General features: G+C 36.9%; 1 protein-coding gene across 6 annotated transcripts; it reads right to left on the bottom strand.

Annotated features, from left to right (window-relative positions):
• Nucleotides 1-4,817: 4,817 nt before the first annotated feature.
• Nucleotides 4,818-21,003, bottom strand: LOC131165789 (peroxisome biogenesis protein 16). 6 transcript variants are annotated; one of them, XR_009139647.1, is made up of 11 exons: nucleotides 20,512-20,974; nucleotides 20,310-20,380; nucleotides 19,798-19,855; nucleotides 18,916-19,132; nucleotides 18,523-18,824; nucleotides 18,165-18,436; nucleotides 17,909-17,976; nucleotides 17,756-17,817; nucleotides 7,279-7,346; nucleotides 6,226-6,627; nucleotides 4,818-5,900 (listed from the first exon to the last, which is right to left on the bottom strand). XR_009139647.1 is itself a non-coding variant. In XM_058123853.1 (10 exons), exons 2-9 carry the CDS (start codon nucleotides 20,376-20,378, stop codon nucleotides 7,309-7,311), a joined length of 1,086 nt encoding a protein of 361 aa, XP_057979836.1. In that variant the 5' UTR covers nucleotides 20,379-20,380; nucleotides 20,512-20,974; the 3' UTR covers nucleotides 5,932-6,627; nucleotides 7,279-7,308. The 6 variants fall into 6 exon arrangements, 5 of the variants coding, with proteins under 5 accessions (XP_057979836.1, XP_057979835.1, XP_057979834.1 ...); XM_058123853.1 differs by lacking the exon at nucleotides 4,818-5,900 and having other exon boundaries at nucleotides 5,932-6,627; XM_058123852.1 differs by lacking the exons at nucleotides 4,818-5,900; nucleotides 6,226-6,627; nucleotides 7,279-7,346 and adding an exon at nucleotides 17,236-17,590 and having other exon boundaries at nucleotides 20,512-21,003.
• Nucleotides 21,004-21,306: the final 303 nt, after the last annotated feature.

The raw sequence follows: 21,306 nt of genomic DNA, 5'->3' as shown, positions 1-21,306 counted from the left end.
CCACGTTCCTTGATCCTTGTGAGCTTTCAAGATATGACACTTTAAGGTCCAAGCTTTATTTTTCTTTGAGCTTTTATGTTGATCTCTTTAATCCTCATGCTCTTATGATCTTCAGACTTTGATCCATGCTTCACGAATGCTATCAACATTGATTCCTGAAAAATACAACACTCAACTGAAGCATGTTAAGTGTTACTTGTTTGTTAGCCTCAAAATAGGATATTAAGCCTTGTAAGATCAACAGATATCAACAAAACTAACTTTATCTGAGCTATAGTTGTTTCTTCTCTATCTAATACTGGTCCCTACTAAGTAGATGTGGGTATCTCTGTCGTATCCCCTCCTCTAACTCCCATAAAGCCTCCTCCACTACATGATTCTTCCATATGACTTTTACTAATGGTATTTTTTTGGTACGCAACTCTTGTTCCTTTCTATCTATAATCAACACTAGTGTTTCCTCATATGCTAATGTATCTTTAAGTTATATCTCCTCATAGCTGATCACATGGGAGAGATCTAGAACGTATTTTCTCAGCATGGAAACATGGAATATGTCATGAATCTTGGATAGAGCTGGTGGTAAAGCTAGCCTATAGGCAACTGGACTCACTCTCTTAATTATCTCAAATGGACCAATAAATCTAGGGTTCAGCTTACCCTTCTTCCCAAACCTCATAACTCCTCTATGTGATGCTACTTTTAGAAATATCTTATCTCTCACATCAAATTCCAATTTCCAGTGGCAAGTATCTGCATAGCTTTTCTGCCGAATCTGAGCTGCACTGATATAGTCTTTGATAAATCGAACTTTATCATACGCTTGCTGCACCAACTTTGGTCCCAAAATTTGCCTTTCACCCATCTCATCCCATTATAGTGGAGAATGACTCCTTCTACCATATAATGCCTCGTAAAGTGTTATCCCAATGTCGGTCTAGTAGTTGTTATTATACGCAAACTCAACCAGCAGCATATACTAGGTCCAACTACCACCGAAATTCAGCACGCACGCTTGTAACATATCCTCAAGTATCTAAATTGTCCTTTCTATCTGTCCATTAGTCTAAGGATGGAATGTCGTGTTGAATGCTAACTAAGACCCCAAAATTTCCTACAAGCTCCTCCAAAATCATGATGTAAATTGTGGGTTTCAGTCTGAAACTATGGATATCGGCACACTATGAGATCGAACTATCTCCTGAATGTATAATTCTACCAGTCTGTTCAAAGAATAGCTAACTTTAATTGAGAGAAAATGAGCGGTCTTCGTCAATCGATCAACAACCACCCAAATAACATTTTGTTCATGCAGCGTTGGCGGTAGACCTATGACAAAATCCATAACTATATGATCCCACTTCCACTCAGGGATGTGGAGTGGCTGCAACTATCCTGCTGGTCTCTAGTGCTCAGCCTTTACCTACTGGCATGTCAAACACTGCTCCACAAACTCTGCTATTACCCTCTTCATACCGCTCCAACAGAAAGAATCTCGGATGTCCTGATACATTTTAGTGCTTCCTGGATGCACAGTGAAAAGGGATCAGTGTGCCTCCTCTATGATAGCTCTCCTAATCTCAGCATCTACAGGTATGCACAACCTAGTACGAAACCTCAGAGCTCCATCACTTGAAAAACTGAACTCCTCCCTCTGTCCATCCTGCACTTTATCTATCAATTCTACCAATTCTACGTCATTCCTCTGAGCAACTTTAATCCTCTATTGTAAGGTAGGTTGTAACACTAGGTTGGAAATAAATGTTTAGTAATCATTTTTTACTAACACTACACCAAGCCGCCGCTCCAAGTTCATCCGAATCGGATGTTGAATCTCCACTGCTAACAATACTGCTCCCACTGATTTTCAGCTCAAAGCATCAGCCACCACATTTGCTTTCCCTGGGTGGTAGCTGATAGTGCTGTCACAATCTTTAAAAAGCTCTAACCATCTTCTCTGCCTCATATTCAATTCTTTCTGGGTGAAGAAGTACTTAAAACTTTTATGGTCAGTGAAGATCTCACATGTCCCACCATAAAGATAGTGTCTCCAAATCTTTAAAGCATACACCACTGCAGCTAACTCTAAGTCATGTATCGGGTAATTCTTTTCATACTTCTTAAGTTGTCGGGAAGCGTAAGTAATAACCTTCCCGTGCTGCATCGGCACACATCCGAGTCTTCTCAATGATGCGTCACTATATATAACAAATTCATCCTCTCCTAACAAGATAGATAACACCGGCGTAGAAACAAGCCGCTGCTTCAACTCCTGAAAGCTCTGCTCACACTCGTCGGTCCATTAGAACTTCACATTTTTCCTTGTGAGTCATGTCAGTGGACCTGACAATATGAAAAAATCATCCACAAAACGCTCGTAGTATCCTGCCAGACCTAGGAAACTCCTGACCTCCTGAACGTTCCGTGGTCACACCCAACTTATCACTGCTTCTATTTTACTCAGATCTATTGATATGTCGTCCCCGGAGATCACATATCCGAGGAAAGTGACTTGCCTCAACCAGAATTCACATTTATTAAATTTAGAGTATAGCTTAATATCTGCAATACCAACCTCAAATGATCCTCGTGTTCCTCAAAACTCTTCGAGTAGACCAATATATCATCAATAAATACCACAATAAACTGATCTAAGTATTGATGAAATACCCTATTCATTAGATCCATAAACACTACCGGTGCGTTAGTCAGACCGAACGGCATTACCAAAAACTCGTAGTGCCCATACTTATTTCGGAAAGCTATTTTCGAGATGTCCTTTGCTCTAACTTTTACCTAGTGATATCCCAATCGCAGGTCAATTTTGGAGTAAACCTGGATCCTCTGGAGTTGATCAAATAAATTATCGATTCTATGAAGATGATATTTATTCTTAACTGTCACTTTGTTTATTTCTCTATAATCAATACACATCCCCACAGTCCCGTCTTTCTTCTTTATAAACAAGACTGATGCTTCCCAAGGTGACACAATAGGTCTAATAAACCCTTTATCCAACAACTTTTGCAACTGGTCTTTCAATTCTTTTAGTTCAACTGGAGCCATTTTGTAGGGTGCTTTAGATATCGGTGTCGATCCTAGTAGTAGTTCCACAGTAAATTCAATCTCTCGATCCGGTGGTATTCGAGGTAATTCCTCTTAAAAAAATATCTAGAAATTCTCTTACTACCGGAATATCAGCTTGTTTCAATTCTTCCTTTGACATTTCCTTTATATAGGCAACATATCCCTGGCAACCACCCTGAAGCAACCTCCTCGCCTGAATAGCCAACATCAGCTGTGGCGAGGCGCGCACACGTGATCCCATGAATCTGAATTTCTGTTCACTTGGGGGTTTGAGGATCACTTTTTTTTTATGGCAATCAATGTTGGCATAATTAGCTGATAGTCAGTCCATACCCAATATCATATCGAACCCTTGCATGTCTAATACCACGAGATTGGCTGGTAATACTTTCTCTTGAATGCCCACTGAAAAGTTTTTAAGTACACTCCTACACCTCACCGCTGATCTAATCGGCGTGGCTATTGACAACTCAACATCTAACAGTTGTGCCTCGACCCCAGATAATTTAGCATATCCCAAAGATACAAAAGAATGGGTAACACCTGTGTCAAACAAAACAACAATTTTATGTGGTATAGTAGTAAGTATACTTGTCACGACGTCTCTGGCAGCCTCAGCGTCTCGTCGGGGCTTTGTTCCTCTGCCGGCCACTACCCTTGGGTACCTGATTATGTCTCTAGATCTATCTAGGGGCTGGTGCACTATTCGGTGGCCAATGACACTCTCATGCTATGTGTCCGGGTCTACCACATCTGTAACAAACATTGTTTCCCATCCGGCATGTTCTCGTATATCTCCTACCGCATATGGGGCAAATAAGGTATGTCTGCTCGCTCTGATACCCATGATCTCCTCTCTCTTGTCTCTAAGCTCTGTCATATCTATCTCCCCTCCAAGGGCCTCGGCTAGACCCTACCTGGAAACCCAGAGGTGTGGGCCTTTTTCTCTGACTCGGGGTCCCCACATCCCTCTATTCACTCTCCTCTACTACTGTGGCCCTTTCAACTAATTCGGAGAAATCCTACACTTTTAGGACTGCCACATGCTTGTACATATCTTACCTGAGACCCCTCTCAAGCATCCTCGCCTTTTTAACCTCATCTGAGATGACTCACTCGAAAAATGAGCAGCTCGGAAGCTATCCCAAGTATAGGAATTCTTTCGTGTAATATTTAGCCCAAATGTCAGATCGTCTCCTCAGTGAATGCAGTTTAATCTCAAATTTTATATAATTCCAATTAGAAAATAAGAAACAAAAAAAAGACATTGAACACAGTTCAGATTCTGGTTTTTTAGAATGTTTGAGATTTCTTTTAATAAATTAAACAAACATGCAATTTAAACTCTATTTCCTAACGCACACTAAATTAACACTGAGAAACTAAAATCCTATGTTTAATAGTCAAACAAAAGCTTAAAGATCAAAACTATATTAATTAACTGAAACGTTCAACCTTAAAATTAAGCATCAACTAGACAATTGAACTTAACCCTCGTAAATAAAAAAAAACTAAACTCAACCTAACAATAGTTTCACCGAAATTAAAATTAATTTTTTAACAACTTAAATGATAAACTAGAACACAAATTGGACCCCAACAATTGTTTAAATTCTCTAAAAATATTTAAAGGAAAATAAACCACACTTGAACAACCAAACTTAAATAAAACAAGAATTTAAATTCTAACAATGAAACCTTAAATAAAAACGAAATTAAAATCAATAATATGAATAACTTAAACAAAATCTTAAATTAAAATTAACTAAACTCAAATCCAAACCAACCCGGTACATTAAAATAAATTAAAGTAACTAAATAAAAATAAAAGGGGGAGAGATAGGAGAGAGCAGGCTGTGGAGATTGAAGAGCTTCAATCTTGGGTCCTCGAGTGTTCCTCCATACAGCACACAGTAGGTTGCACGAAGAAGAGGTAGCAGCTGGTCATGGAACAGCAGAGGTTCTGGGGTGCAAAAGCTACACAGCAAGGTCCTCACGGTTGGTGGTGGCTCTTGGGTCCCTATGGCGGCAACAGCATTAGCAGGGAAAGCTTCCCCAGCAGTAGCAAATAAGAAGAAGAAGTAGCAAGGCAGTGGCAATGGCACACGGCTGAGAGGCTTCTCGCAGCAGCTACTGGTTCGTGGGCTTGCAGACAGCAATGAGAGACTCAGCTAGTGGCAAAACAAGAGAAGGAGGAGGAGCTCGGCTAGTAGCAGCACCAGGCCAAGAGAGTGTGAGAGAGAGTTCAAAGAGAAGGGAGGCAGGGAGAAGGAGAGAAGATAGAGAAGAAAGGGGAAAGGAAAAAAAAAAAAAAAAGGAAGGAAAAGAGGGGGTTGTGCGTGAGGGAGAAGAGAATTTGAGAGACAGAGGAGAGAAAGGGGAGTTGGGAGAGAGAGAGAGAGAGAAGAGAAGGGAAGGGGAAGAAAACAAAGGAAAGTAAAGGAGAGAAAGGAAGAAAGGGGCCTGGGGCGCTGCCTAGAGAAGGAAACAAAGAAGAGATATATAGGGAGAGGGGGAAGCTGCACTACGCCAACCCAGCAAAGAGGACCCGGACCTAGCTGCATGGCTGGGTCACATCAAGGTAATGTTTTATATTTTATTTATTTTTTTCTTTTTTTTTATTTTCTTCTTTTTATTTTTCGGAGAATAAGCCCAAGTTTGACCATCTTAGAGCCCGTATCGCTTGAAACTTAAAACATAATAGATAATATTCTCATCTTTCTCCAGAATTTCGAATCGTCTCGATCGGAGCTCGAACGAAAAAATTATGCACGAATTACGAAGCAGTGCCGATTTTAGCTCCCGATAATTGCCTTGCAATAAAAAATATTAGAAATTCATAAATTACTTAATAAAATCCAAATATTTTAAATAGGACACTGTGCTAAAATATTGAGAACAATTAGGTGTTTAATTAAAAATATAAACCTCAATGCATGAATTCAAACACCTAATTACACAGTTTAAGCGCATAATCATGAGACGACATAGGGGGCAAAGCATAACAGCTCAATAAACTTCGTTGCATAATACTGGACCGTGAGATTTCTCTGAGTCAATTTTAGAAATTCTGCTACCTTAGCCTCTCTGATGGTGACAAGAAAATAATGATCAAAGAAAATTTCTTTAAATCAGTACCAAGTCATAGCCACTGGTACACGTCTTTGCTCCTCCAATAATCCCATAGTCGTCCACCATCTCTCGACCTCACTTGTCAATTTGTAGGTAGCATAGAGAACCCTTTGTTCATCCATACAATGGAGCACCGTCAATGTTTTCTCCATCACTTGCATCCAGTTTTCAGCCATTGCAAGATCAGCTCCTCCTAAGAACGCCGGAAGATTTATTTTAGTAAACTTTTCAATGGTATAGTCATGGTATGTCAATAGGCATCCTTGCTCTCTAGAACTTCGCGCAATCTCAACCATAACCTACTGAACCACACTACACAGTACAACATCTGAATCCCCACCACCCACACTAGAGGGGCCTACACCATCATCACCACTGGCGTGAGCACTACTGCTCCCAAGGTCCATCCTGAAAAGAAGATAAACATAGTCTGAGGACTCCGTTTGTATAACTTAATAAACAAATTTATCTAACTAAAATTTTCTATCCTCAATTTACCCAAACATTCTTATTCTCAATTTAAAATTCAGTCTAGCAATTGAGAAATACAACCCGACAATAATTTACTATGACTTTTCAGAAATCGTCACCCTAGGAAAGATACAAAAACTACTATGGAAATCCTACTTCACGATCACGGAACAAAACCCTAAATACTCATCTTAATTTTCCCCCAACATTGACTTAGTAAATTCCCGTGCTATTCCTATACTCTAGTATTGTTTTCCACTGCACACAATAGTCTACAAAATCTAGCAATCTAGGCTCTGATACCAAATTGTAACAACCCAAATTTTCTAATCATTTTTTTTCCAGCTATAAATCATAACTCTAATACCTTGTATATAAAAATATTTGTCATCATCACGGCCCAAAGTGGATGTCGTGGTAACCTGTGCATACCATGTATAATACCTATGTAACGGAAAAACATAAATATCCAACCATAACCAAAAATGCATAATACCAGAGCACTACAAATCCACTATAAACATATATGTACACCATTTCCCAAAAACCCAAAATACTAAAAGCTCTACAACTCAAGCCGAGACTTACCCCAAAACTATGCTGACTCAGTCGCCTCCTCTATCTCTGAGCCGGCCCTGCACGTCTCTCTGGGTTACCTGAAATGTTTATAGTACTGGGGTGAGACACCTCTCAGTAAGGAGAAACATGTTATTAACAATGTGTGGCATATGAGTCTGTATACAAAACATAATCTTTAATTAAGCTATGAATGTGAAATCATCTAAAAGTATCAGTATAATAACTCACACCAATATCATTTAAAATACATAATTTCTGAGTTATCTATTCATTCATACTTCTAACTATAATAGGTCATCTTTGTTTTCTGTGTATACAATATATGTACATCATTCTGAAAACTTCCCTAGATGACTGTATATCATGATTTAACCCCTCATGATAGGGTTGTGCGGCTCGTAAGCGAGATTAAACACTGGTTGGTCTACTAGAGTTAGTCTAATTGTATGCATATGTCTATATATGCCTATAGAACAAAAGGCTTGCTCCACCTGGTCCGGACGCCAAGGAGTCCTCTACTCTACCTGTGGCACAATCGGCATTACCATACTCTATTTGAGACGTATGGTTGCATTGTCTATACTGTACAACTACGGTACTGTGCTCTGTAAACTGCTATATTCCATCAGGTCTGATACTATAATACTATTTCTATATAATATCTATCTGTTTTACCATGATTCTGTAATTCTCTGTATTAACCATGATTTTGCAATTTATCTGTATTAACCATGACGCTGTAATAATTATAAATTTGTATAATCTGTATTTATGTATGTCATGATTCTGTAAAACTTTGAATAATCATGGTTCTGTAAAATGTTGTATAATCATGATTCCGTAAAATGTTGTATAATCATGATTCGATAAAATACTGTATAATCATGGTTCTGTAAAATGTTGTATAATCATGATACTGTAAACTCTGTAAAATCATAATTATGTATAGCCATAGCTCTGTAAGTAAAGCTGTATATTCTGTAAAATTCCAGTATTTCTCATGCCACACAATTTAATAAAACTCAGTTAATATCATCTGTACAATATAATTTCCATGCTCTAATTTATTCAAAACCATACTCCGTAATCCATATTCAAATACTATACTTTGCTGATAATATTTCTAATTTAACTAGCATAACATATTTCCCTTACCGAACTTTTTAAGAACTGTTTATTATCTCCCCCCCCCCCACACACACACAGATATATATATATATATATATATATATATATATATATATATATATATTTCCCCCTGTCAATCAACTGAATATCCAGAATAATTATCACTCACATTTCTAAACTATAAACTATTTATCATTTTACCTAAGCTCCTGAGATAACACCCGCTGGGATCCTTAACCCATGTCTGAGGTGTTTGGAAACTCAAACCATGAAATCACAACGCTCTAGTTTAATCATTCCAAACACCAGTATATCAACATGTAATACAAAATCTGGGTTCAGAAAGGCCTGATAACTATGAAAACCCTAAAATATCTTACTTACCCTAATTTTGGGATGGTACCTAAATTCCTTAAACCAAAATTCTGCTCTGACTAAGTTGTAGAGAATCTCTCCAAGATCATCGTGGTAGATTCTGATCATCGAACCAGGGAGAAACGGGGTCGGAATCTTAGGGAGAAGGTGAGAAGGCCAAATTTTAGAGAGAGAAACAGTAAAGAAACAATTCCTTCACTGAAAATCTGATTTTTCCATATTTATAGGTGGCTGGATGGCCACGTGGCTTTGTCAATAAGACACGTGGACTCATCAACAAACCGAAAAAGGGACTTCATCGACGAAGGTGAAGAGCTCATCGACAAACCAATGAGTTTGGAATACTCCCTCTCGGTATCTTTTCGTTGACGAGACACTGAAGCTCATCCACGAATCGTATGTGGGCGTTCGTTGACGAAACTAGGGGGTTCGTCAACGAACCCTACTTTTATTCCTTTTGAATTTTCCTTTTATTTTCGGGTCTCTATAACATGATTGTTCATTTAGTGAACCCATTAGTGTCTTGAATATTATTTATTCAATATTTGACACTCTAAATTACTAATTTTTCATTTCGAATGTCTTTTAATTTTGATTAATCATTAAGGTTTCAAGATGGGTTTAGGATTTGATGGTGCACACTACTAAAGTTGTTATGATTTATATGGAGACAAATGTCCCATTATGTTATTTCATTCCTTTCCAGTCCTAAGTTAGCATGCTATCTCATCCCTTGAGCTATAGCCAATATTTTCATACTTTAACCAATCACAATGATATACAAGTTAAACGATCATATTGGATATATCCTTTGAGTTTCTCATATTGGCTTGATTCTCTAAAGTCCTTAGTAATCTATGCATATACTAGGATTTGATATCTTAACTGGTATCCATTATCAAGGCATTGCTATCCCTTTTCATTTAAGCATAATTGAATCTGCTTAACCCTAAATGGATGACTAATCCTAACATCTAAGGAAGAGCTATTTTAAAGATTATGTAGTTCTTCTTAGTCCCATTCTTCCTTGGTTCCTAAGGGGTTTGTTTTCTTGACTACCCATACCATCTTCCTATCTTTGCCTCTAGCACCTCTAAAGGGACAAGTATAACAGATGTGTCCTTTTCTTTCACAATATGAGCATGTTTTGTTTAAGGGATTTGGTTTGTTAATCTTATTTTTGTGAAAATAAGTATGACCATAGGATTTAGAAGAGGAACCTGAATCCTTTTTGAAAAAATTACTTCTTTTGACTCCTAAAGATTTTTTGGAGTTATCCCTTTCTCTTGTAAATTTAGAGATTATTCTAGAATAATCGTCCACCTTTCCCTCTAAACTAGTGATTTCCAAATCCTTTTCTTTTTCTAGAGTGGCATGAGATTCTTTTAAATCTTTTAATTCTTTTGTCAAACTCTCATTTTCACTTTTCAAAATTGTGCTCTTTTTAGACATTTTTATTAGAATCTTATGAACCTTAAATAATTCCTTTTGTAGTTCCTCACAAGATGGCATGCTTTCATCATAAGAATCATCATATGATTCATCAAATGATTCGTTACAAGATTTATCATATAATTCATCACAGTAATCATTACACGAATCATTAAATGAGGTAGACTAAGAGACGTGTACCTCTTCATCGGCTAATTCTATTAAGCAACAATTTTCCACTTATTGATCACTTGAGTCCAAATCATCCCAAGTGGTAGCCTTCTTCTCTTTGGTTCCTTCATATCTATTTTCTAGTTCTTCCCATATTTCTTTAGCACTTTGACAAGTCATTATCTTATTAAATTTATTAGTATCTAAGGCACAATACAATGCATTCATAGCACTAAAATTGATTTGCATTAAATCAATGTCATTATCATTCATCTCATCATCTAGTTTGGGAATTTCTTTATTGTTAATAATTTTCATTGGAACATAGTTCCCATGAACAATTATTCTCCAAGCTCTCCAATTCATTGTTTGGTTAAAAACACTTGTTCTTTGTTTCCAAAAGCTGTAATTACACCACTAAACATTGGAGGCCTTGTGGAGGATTGGCCCTCACATTGGAGGACATACCTAGGTTTGCCATTTAGAACTTTGTGCAACTACCTATTAGGATTTATTGCAACCTATGCTTTGATACCAACTAAAAGTTGAGGTTTAATCCCAAAAAGGGGGTGGATTGGGTATTTTAAATTTTAAGTGCGGAAGTTTGATCAATTTTAAAACTTATTTAATACGTGCTCTAAATATTTTAACTACCACAAAAATATTTTTAACAAACGACTATACCAATTTTGATATTCCTAAATGTGAAACCAAATCACAAGATTTACAGTGTTTTTAGCGAATTAATATTTATAACACTATGTTCAATTTGATTTTCATTTAGTCACCAAACATGCTGGCAACCAAAATGGGCCACTTGAGTTTAGGGTCAACAAAACTCAATTATGAAATTATCACCATCCAAGGTAAATCTATTTTGTTGGGCAAAAATTCCTTTATATCAACTTAAATACAAATATAGGCACATGAGAGGTTCTTCATTTGTCTTGTGATGGCATTAAGGTGGTGAGGGATCCCAATTGAGCTTGCAATTTGAGTCTTAGGGCAATATAGTCCTTCGCAGGAATCTTAAAGAATTTACCTAGATAAGCCAAGACCCAATTTATGTCTACTAGATTTTGTAACTTAAAGATGAATGAGCCACTAAGGAGGGTGTAGACATTAAGGCTAATATATTTCTCGTTACATGTTGCACAGAAGTGTAGGCTGGAGGTTTGCAAAGAAATTGGGCTATGAGAAGCCTTGCCATTTATTCACACCTAGTTGGAGAACTCTCGATGGGCCCTAAGAAAAGATGGATTTATGGATATGGAGGTCAATGTCTTCGATTGCAACTTATAAAGTTTCCCTAATTTAGGGTTCTAGGTGTTTGTAAAGGTAGAATGGCCACTTTGAGTAAGGCTAGGCTTAAGGGCCTTCAAAAGATTTGAGCCAAAGTTACGCTCACTGGGGCTAGGGATAGCCAAAGAGTTTGTCCATGGTGTGTGAGGGTGACAAAAGAGGGGTGAAGTTAAGAGGCAACAATTCCCTTGTTTTTTTTTTTAATTTTTTTTAATTTTTTATTTTTTAATTTTATTTTTTATTTTTTATTTTTTTGTGGATAATGAAACCAAGGTACAAGAAATATAAGGACATATAAGGACAATATGTCCACATAGAACAATAAAGATTAAAAGACCAAAAGAATTATATAAGAGTTGACCCTTTGAAGATCAAACATTGTCAAACCTTAAAAGAAGCCAAGAGAATGGACCTAAAAGGAAGTCAAGAAAACAACTATATCACATAATGAATGTGGGCTAGATGAGCGTACCACAAAACCTCATGTTCCTCTCGAGTCAGAGTCCAAAAGATTGCTAGAGCTACATTGTTCCATAGAGCTCGTCCCTTTTGCTTGAACCAAAACCCCTTGTAGTTTATTAACAAGAGATCTCTCACATTTCAAGGCACCACCCATGTTTCTCCTAGATATGAAAATAGAACATTCCAAAGATAAAAGTGTTGCCATGCAATGAAGAAATAGGATGGAATTTGTTTCATTGGACCCCATGCACATAAAGCAAACACCAAGATCGAGATACATGTAGAGCCCTTTTTTTTTCCTTCTTTTTTTTTTTTGGAACATGTAATGTGTATTAAGTCTATCTAACAACACTATCCAAAAGAAGGTCCTAATTTTCGAGGGAAGCTTACCTTTCCAAATGATTTGGCTCCAAAAGAAAGGGTTGGGGATGCTTTTAGGAGATGTCAAAGACATGATTTATAGGAGAATATCCCTATGGAATCAACCTCCAAGCCTCTTAACCTCCCATTGGTGGAAACAAAACAATGCAAAATGAAAAGTGGTGTGGTAAGCTCTTCAACCACTTTATCCCTAAGATCCTTGAAAAAGTAGAAATCCTACAAAAGCATACCCCTGCCCCCTTAACAAGAATGAGCAGATAGGTGCATTGTCAAAAAAAAAAAAATCTTGAACAATAAGCACTTACAACTCCAAAAACACTTTACTCACCCAAGCACCTTCCAAAAACGAACTCTATTTCCATTGCCCACTTTCACAGAGCATTAGAGTCCTTTATCCCTCACCTATTTTAATGGACCCCATGATCAGCAACTAGGTAGATGTTTTTGGAAACCACATTACCAAGCCCCAATATTGATTCAGGTTTGAGTTTTCTAACAAATTTCCGACTAACCAGATGGCCCCTCTTCCTCTCCCCTAAACCTAACCACAAGAAATCACATATCAACTTCTCAAACTCCCCCGATCACCTTAGAAGGCACTTTAAATAGAGAAAGGAAGTAAATAATGTTAGAGAGTGAAGTACTAATGAGTGTAACACAACCTCCAAAGAATAAATATGCTCTCTTCAAACCCTTTGATCTTCTAACCACCTTCTCAATCATCAAGTCCCAAAAGGCAAAGGAGTTTGGATTGCTTCCAAACAAAGGCCAAGATAAGAAAGCAGACATTTGAGGAAGAAACGACCAAGGTTTTGAATCTTTCTAACTCCTTAGCATCAATTTAATGCTAGCCATCCCATTCTTAGACAAATTGACATTTAATCTGAAAAGTTTCTTAAAAATTTTGAACAATGTAATGACCTTGCAAAATTTTTCAATACTATCATTAAGAAACAACATGGTATCATTTGCAAACTGAGGTGTTAAACCTCCACTTCCTCTTTCCCCTCGCAAAGACCTCTAATCACCCTTAAGTTGTAAGCTGCAAAAGCATTCTACTCAAGGTGTCCACCACCAGGGTAAACATAAACGAAGATAAAAGGATCCCATTGACTAAAAGCAATAGAAGCTTTAAACTCTCTTTAGGTTAACCATTAACTATTAAAAGTTTGATATACATTGTTGACCCACAACCTAACAGCTTAAACTTTTAGGTAAAGGTGGTAATCTAACATGGTATCAAAGCTCTGGTTACCAGGAAGTCCTGAATTCTAATCTTGTCACCCGCCTTTATTCTATGACATTATTTGTCATTTGTTTCTCTCTCCACGTGCTATCGGGCTGCACGTGCAGGGAAGTGTTAAAAGCTTGATATACATTGTTGAGCCACGACCTACAGTTTAAACTTTTAGGTAAAGTGGTAATCTAACATTAACAATGATTGATAAATTGGTTGAACTCAAGCATTCTTTGATCCATTTTATCCCCACCTCACCAAACCCCATCTTGCACATAACCATATCCAAAAAGCCCTTATTAAACATATCATAGGCTTTCTGGAGGTCTAGCTTGAACAAGAGCCTCCTCCTTTCTCTCACATCCTCCACTACCTCGTTAGCTACAAACAAAACATCTAAAATTTGTCTACCTCTAATGGAAGTTGATTGCATCGTGATTATTGTGGTCTCCAAGACTTTAAAAATTCCCTTGGCTAGTACCTTGGAGAGAATCTTATAGAGACATATAACAACACTTATACATTTGGAGTCATTTACTCTTAAAGATCTCTACTTTTGGGGGATTTAGGCTAGGAAGTTAATAGTTCACACCATTGCTCACCACCCCACTCCAATGAAACTCCTTAAAGAATCTCGATATGTCCTTTAAAAAAACTCCCAATTTCCAAGGAAATAGGCCACCGTGAACCCATCAAGCCTAGGAGCCTCTCAACTTGGACATCATTTTCTTTAACTCCTTAAAGAATTTCGAAATGTCCTTAACATAACTCCCATTTTTCCCAAAAATAGATCACTGTAAACCCATCAAGCCTAGGAGCCTTATCCTTGCTCATCTTAGACATCATTTCTTTATCTTTTCAACCTCGAAAAATCTCAATCCATTGGACCACACTTGCCTTGATTGGACTCCAATTGAGATCCTCCATCATCAATCTACTTAGAAGCTCTTCCAAAAACTTTATATATATAGATTTGGTTATCTTTTTCAACAATCTGTGTATACCCCATCACTATAACCCGTAAATCAAACTCCAGCTCTTTAGTAAGGCCTTTCTTCATTGTTGCTAGCCACTCTTATGGAAAAACCAAAGTTGGCATCCCCCTACTTGACCTTTAATTTATTTTTATTTTTTATTTTTTATCAATAATTTAACTCTCACTTTATGTCGCTAACTCATGTCACCCCTCAAAAGGATCACCTTCAACTCATTACATAATGCAATTTTCTAAGTCTATCCTCATCTAATAAACCATACTCCTCAAGTTTGTGTAATCCAACAATTTCAAAAAGATGTTTTTGTATCTTTAATGTTCCTAAGATCTCTTTAATTTTGTTGTTTCACTTTCTTTTCTTACATATTTTAGTTGTTTCATCATTTTGAAACCCTCCAAACCTTGTGCCTAAGCCTCGTCCCACCAAAGTTCTGCATAATCTCGAAAGGATGCATTAGCCGCATATTCTCAAACAGAGAGGGGTGGCCCCCCATTTAATCGAGTTAGACTCAAGGAATAAAGGAAAGTGATAAAAAGATGGTCTATATAGAGTTTCCTGCACTAAAAGGTGAAAGGTTTCTTCCCACTGGGTGGTAAACAAAAATCTATGAGAAAAAGCCTAGGGCAAGCTCACTAGCTACGGCAACTGTTGCATAAAAGGATATCTCTAAGCCCACAATCCTAACTAAAAATATCAAACCTCTTCATGCACATAGGAATCCTCAACCTCAAAGTTTCTTGCAAGATAGAGCAAACTGCAAAAGCCAAAAGCATCAACTAATTCATCCAAGAAAAAGGTTTCTTAAACTTGATAAGTTTGGACAATAAACTAACATAAATGACCATTCCTCAACCCCCTAACTTCTAAAAGACCGACAAAAAAAAAGGACCTCAAAAAAAGAAGTCGTCCTCATGTCCCAAGCGACAATTTGACCCCAAGAGGGCTCGAAAGAAGATTATACTACCCAATCTATGTCCTTGGAAACCCAGACACTCCTAAGGAGGAAATTGTTGACTTCCCTAAATTTAGTTTTTTGAAGGAACAATACATTGGGATCGACTTTATTTTCAAGTTCCTTAACCACTCTCCTCTTGCCTCTGTCCCTTAACCCTCTATTTCAGACTAGTTTTTCATTTTACACCACTAGGGACCCTTAAGAACTTGCCTCCTTTTTCATATTAACCAACATTCTAGGAGCTACAAGACCAACAAAGAGAAAGACCCCTTGAGGCAATCAGCAAAAGAAATTGTCCTCATGTCCCAAGCAACAATATGACCCACAAGTACCTCAAAAGAAAGTTATACTACCCAATCTATGTCCCTAGAAACCCCAACACTCCTGAGGAAGAAAGTGTTGACTTCCATAAATTTGGAGGAGTAAGTGTTGACTTCCAAAGGAACAAGACATTGAGATCAACTTTATTTTCAAATTCCTTAACCACTCTCCTCTTGCCCTTGTCCCCTAACCCGCTATTCCAATTAAGATCTTCATTTTACACCACTATGGACCCCCAAGGACTTGCCTCCTTTTTCATAGTTGATCAACATTCAAGGGGCTACAATAAGTCATCGCAGCTCCTACTTGTTATTTGATGAATTTTTTTCCTTCTACCACTCACTTTGAAGCCTACCAAAACTTCTTCCAACCAAGCACCTCCTCCCCATCTAGAATACATATCAGATGAATTGCTCCCTTATGCATAATCTTCTCCAATCCAATAATGCAACCAAAAGAATTTACTCCTAGTCAAAGCATCACAAAGTGGTTGATTACCCAATGTTCATCCACATGTTTGGTGTTTTGGAGAATAAAAATAGGCATAGCTACGCCGCCGACCATCACTGCCCCTCCTTTAAGAGAGATGTAAAGAAGTTGACATTTGAATTTCTCTATGATGCACAAAGAACTACCACGCTCTTCAAATGTGAATCATTTTCTTGTTGATTGAAAAAACGTGATTTAGCATGACAACCATGGACTCGATCCTGAAAAGGTCAAAAAATGAGATAGGGAAAGTTAGGGTTAAAGGAAGTTGGATGAGAGACAATTGAGGTTTTAAGACTCGAGCATATTGGTTACCATGCAAAGGCTCTATCCAGAATATATATATATATATATATATATATAGAGGAGGAATCAATACAAACACGCACATAATCACTCAATTCTCATATAAATGACAAGTCAAACACATGACAAATTGTTATCATAGCTAGTCCAATCTAATCTAATACTATAAACAAGTGAACCCCACCCTAAAGTCCAATGATATCTCAGTTTATCAAACACCGATAGCCATAGATATTTTCAAAAAAAGATAAAATGAGAATAATAAAAAAAAATACAAAAACAAAAACAAACAAACAAACAAAACATGAGTTGGTGCAAAAGACAACTCTTAAGAGTGTATCCACATCAAAATATTCAAATCTACCAAACAAAAACGCATATAGATAAAAATGTAGAAACCTAGTCAAAAAAAATGTAGATACACGAATATCGAATTGCTTTGTAACGTGTTAAAAAGTTATACATAATACAAAAGATATTTTTACAGCAACGTGTGACAATAAATATTCTGAAGCTAAACTATGGTCATTGATAGATGCCAACAAAAAAAAAACATAATAATAAAAATTGATTCCCCAATGTTTGCATTTGAATCTGTATTAATACTCCAAAAAAATTGGAAAAATAATTCCTACAATTTGGAACTTTGATCATCAGAAAATCTGCAGGCTTGCAAGTACCATTACTTTTTCATGCACTTTCAGTACTATGATCCTGACATATAAGTGTACCTAGTTTGTGCTCCAACGATAAGCTCAACAATTTTTGCTGTACAAGCAGATGAAATGTAAAGATTCAAAAAATTGTGCAGTGTGTCTAATTATATGAATATAATTTCTCAAATAAAAGGGGGGGGGGGAGAAGAGGGAAAAAATGTAAATACAGTGATGACCAAGTAGCAAAATATAATCAAAATTAATATATCAAAGCCACCTGTAAGAAAACCAATGATCGGAACAGGTTCCATGAGTTTTTCAGTACCTTCAAGTCTTTGCCTGAAACATCTAACAAGCATTAGTGGTGATTGTGGTAGTAATCAATGCAAAAACCTATTAATTAGCAACTTAATTGAGAACCACCCAGTACCTAGTATACTTGCAAAAGAATGGATCCCTCATTAGGTAAAGTGCCCACAAGAGCTTTCTTCTCTTTAGCTGAAAAGAACCCCATATGATGGAATCATGCACACAAATTTTGCATTGAACTTTAATCAATCAAATTCTAAAACACTTCTGACAAAAAACTGTTTTTTTTTTTCTAAACTCCTTTCAAAATCAATCCAAAAGCTTGATCAAGCAGGTGCATTCAAAAAGTTCTGGAAGGCAAAAAGCTGAAATCTGACCTCGCCATTTTCTGAGGCAGAAAGAAGAAATTGCTGGTCTTTTCTACTACTATGCTGCGGCACAGCAATTAGCGAAAGAATGCCCATACCAAACAAGTCCACAGCAAGAGAAAGAAACCAAGGCATCCATGACCGAAGCCCATATTTTCTTATAAGTAAAACATAAATAAATGGCCTTGTGATGTGCAGCACTTCACACATCACGAATAAGCCACCAAGAAGACCCCTTTTAGACAATATAGTTGAAATGGATGGTCTCCCAGCCACCGGTGCTGCAAAAACATACTAGAAAACATTTAGCAAAATTATCTAAAAAAATTACATTAATAAAAATACTCAATCACCAAGCTATAATTACTTGGAGGATTTGTAATTGCATTCTGGTGTTGAAGCCTCTGCAACCATGTTGGGCCAGAGGCCATCCTAGCATTCTCCCCAAATCTATTCAGTGCAGATAGCGCCCATCTCTCTGGATTATGTGGGTCCTGACGATGACGATCCCATAAAGAAACAGGCCCGTGCCCACCAGCCCCAGTGAAATTCCCAATTGTATGTTGGGAACTTGAAGTATCTGAATCCTCTTCGACATTTGGCATCTGTCCTCCTTGCAAAAGCATCTTGCATCCACTATTCCAGAACATAATCATCCTAACCAACACCCTTAATTGAATCCAACCTTTTAGCCAAATATACCAGGTCCACCGAAAAAACACCTACTAAAGGAAAAGAGAAGGTTACGTTTATGTCTTACTTTGTAGCCTCTGTTATAGCAATAAAATTCCATTTCTTATCATCGCCATAAATTTGTTGTGCAGCCACTTCAACCAATGTTTCCAGGTCTTTAATAGCAGATATGCATAATGCATAAGGGAAGGAAGAAGGCTCTGCAGACCCTCTTTGTATCCAGGTTGGGGTTGTATCAATTATATGCTCATTGATGGCAGTGATTATGCCCAAAATTGTAGTTACTGCAGCAGAAATTTCATTGAGTTCAAAATCAAAGAAAGTGAGAAAACAAGCCCATAAACAAAGAATTGTATGAAGAAAAAAAACATTTGGTTGGTTACATTTGTAAGATGTAGGAAAAGAAGATGTTCTTAAGATACAGAAGAATATATATTTGATTATTTCGGTTGGAATGCAGGCAAGAAATTTTTTTATAAAAATAAAAATAACTATAAGCAAAAACAAGCAGAAAAACACACTATCAGCAAACAAGCCCATAGGCCTCATACTTATTTTTTTTTTTAAATTATTGATTACATTGATGAGAAGAAATAAGAAAAGAGGAAGATATTAAAACATTGAATCTTATATATTTGATTACTTCACTTGGAATGCAGGCAGGAAATTTATTTATAAAAGTAAAAATAACTAAAACAAAACAAGCAAGCAGACAAAAAACATACCATCCACCAAACCAAGCCCATTAAAACTATGCAACTTTAATTGAAAACAAACGAAAGCATAAGATTTGAAGTTCCCTTTTCCTTTCCTATATTTTCACAGCCACCAAATGGGCAGTAGTTGAAAAACTAAAAGTGGTTTCAAATAAAAGAGGAAGAATATCGTATGTATTATGAATTTCTGAGCTAATAAGAAGAAGCCAAAGGTTACCAAAATTTAACAAAACCTGCTTCTGGTCCTATTTCTGACTCAGAAAAACGTTCGGGAAGAAACCATGTCAATCCCTGTACAAGAAAAACTTCAGATGAATGAACTTTACTCAATGAATCAAATACAGATCAACATCAATTTTTTCTTAGATTTTCTCCAGTGGTCAACAGTCCAAACACTGCAGCATAAACTATATATATAATATATGAGAATGAAAGCTGATAAGCTTAAACCAAAACCCAGATAGTCGAACAATTAAATAAAACAATAAAAAGCATAGAACATCCCCCCACAATTATTTCTTAACCAAAAAATTAAAAACCTGTCACAAAAAATGCAAAGATAAAATAGCATTATTAAAAATCCAAAAGCATTTCACTATCAAATTATCATCATTTCGAAGCATAATTAAAAACAAATACCGTTAAGGAAACCCTCCAAACCAGGCAGTCAAAGCAAAAGATACATACGAACACGCAGAGAACTCCAAAACATACATATTGATTCGTTTAAGTTAGAAGGGCTTACATTGGCCAGAGACTCCAAGGAATGAACATAGTCCTTATTCGCCCTAACCCATCTTTTATAGGCCTCCATGGCTTCAGGAACTCAAATGAGACACCAAAAAACAGAAATACTCAGCTAACCTAGGCACTCAGTGAACCTGAAAGGCTTAAGAATAAAATCATAAGAAAAGAGAGACAAAGCTGAACAGATATTACCCCCTTACCTCTGTTCTATAGCTCGACCGAATCCGTCAGTGAAAGGCGCAGGACGCCGGAGAAAGGGCAAAAAAATCCGCAGCTTAAACACACGCGCCTGATTTGCAGAGAATTTGGGGAGCAGTGAGAAGAGAAAGCGAGAGAGAAGACTGAGGAGCGAAGAGCGACGACCGAGTGTGAGCGTGTGTGAACCTGAAAGGCTTAAACCCAAACGCCCTCAGCCACGATCAACCTCCCTCGGGTTGATGCCCATGCTCAATCTACGGCGTTTTCGGACCAGACACTGAAGAGCAAAATCAAGAATAATCGAATTTTTCTGGGGAAATTCACTAGAAGTGAGAAAAAGCTTGCGAACGAGAAGTTGCGGAAGAGGGTTTCGAGTGATGAATTCAGTTTCAAAAAGGGTCTGTTTTGTTTGTGATGACGTGCTTTTTCGCCGTTTACAAAGATGATCCGCCCGTCTACCTGGGTAAGTCGGGGGTGGATTTGGTTGTCCAGCATAGTTCCTATCGAGACGTTTGAAATGTTGTGTCAAACTTGTCACGAATTCTTTTACAATTAAATTAGCAAATATTTGTTTGTTTAAATATAAAGAAAGTAAGATAAAAGAAAATATAATATTGTGGTTGAGAATATGAATTTCAAATTTTATATTTGAAATTGAGTGAATTTAAATAAATTTTAATATAATTTTATATTATATTTTATGTAAATCTAATATAAATCTAAATCCAAGGTTTCTTCCAATATGGGTAAAAGTATGTAACTACAAGTTCATATAAAAAAAATTGAAATATATATGT

This window comes from Malania oleifera, chromosome 10 (genome assembly GCF_029873635.1).
Source record: "Malania oleifera isolate guangnan ecotype guangnan chromosome 10, ASM2987363v1, whole genome shotgun sequence".
Taxonomy (NCBI): Eukaryota; Viridiplantae; Streptophyta; class Magnoliopsida; order Santalales; family Ximeniaceae; genus Malania; species Malania oleifera.
The sequence above is the reverse complement of the archived record's forward strand: the minus strand, read 5'-3'. Positions and strand labels throughout refer to the sequence as shown.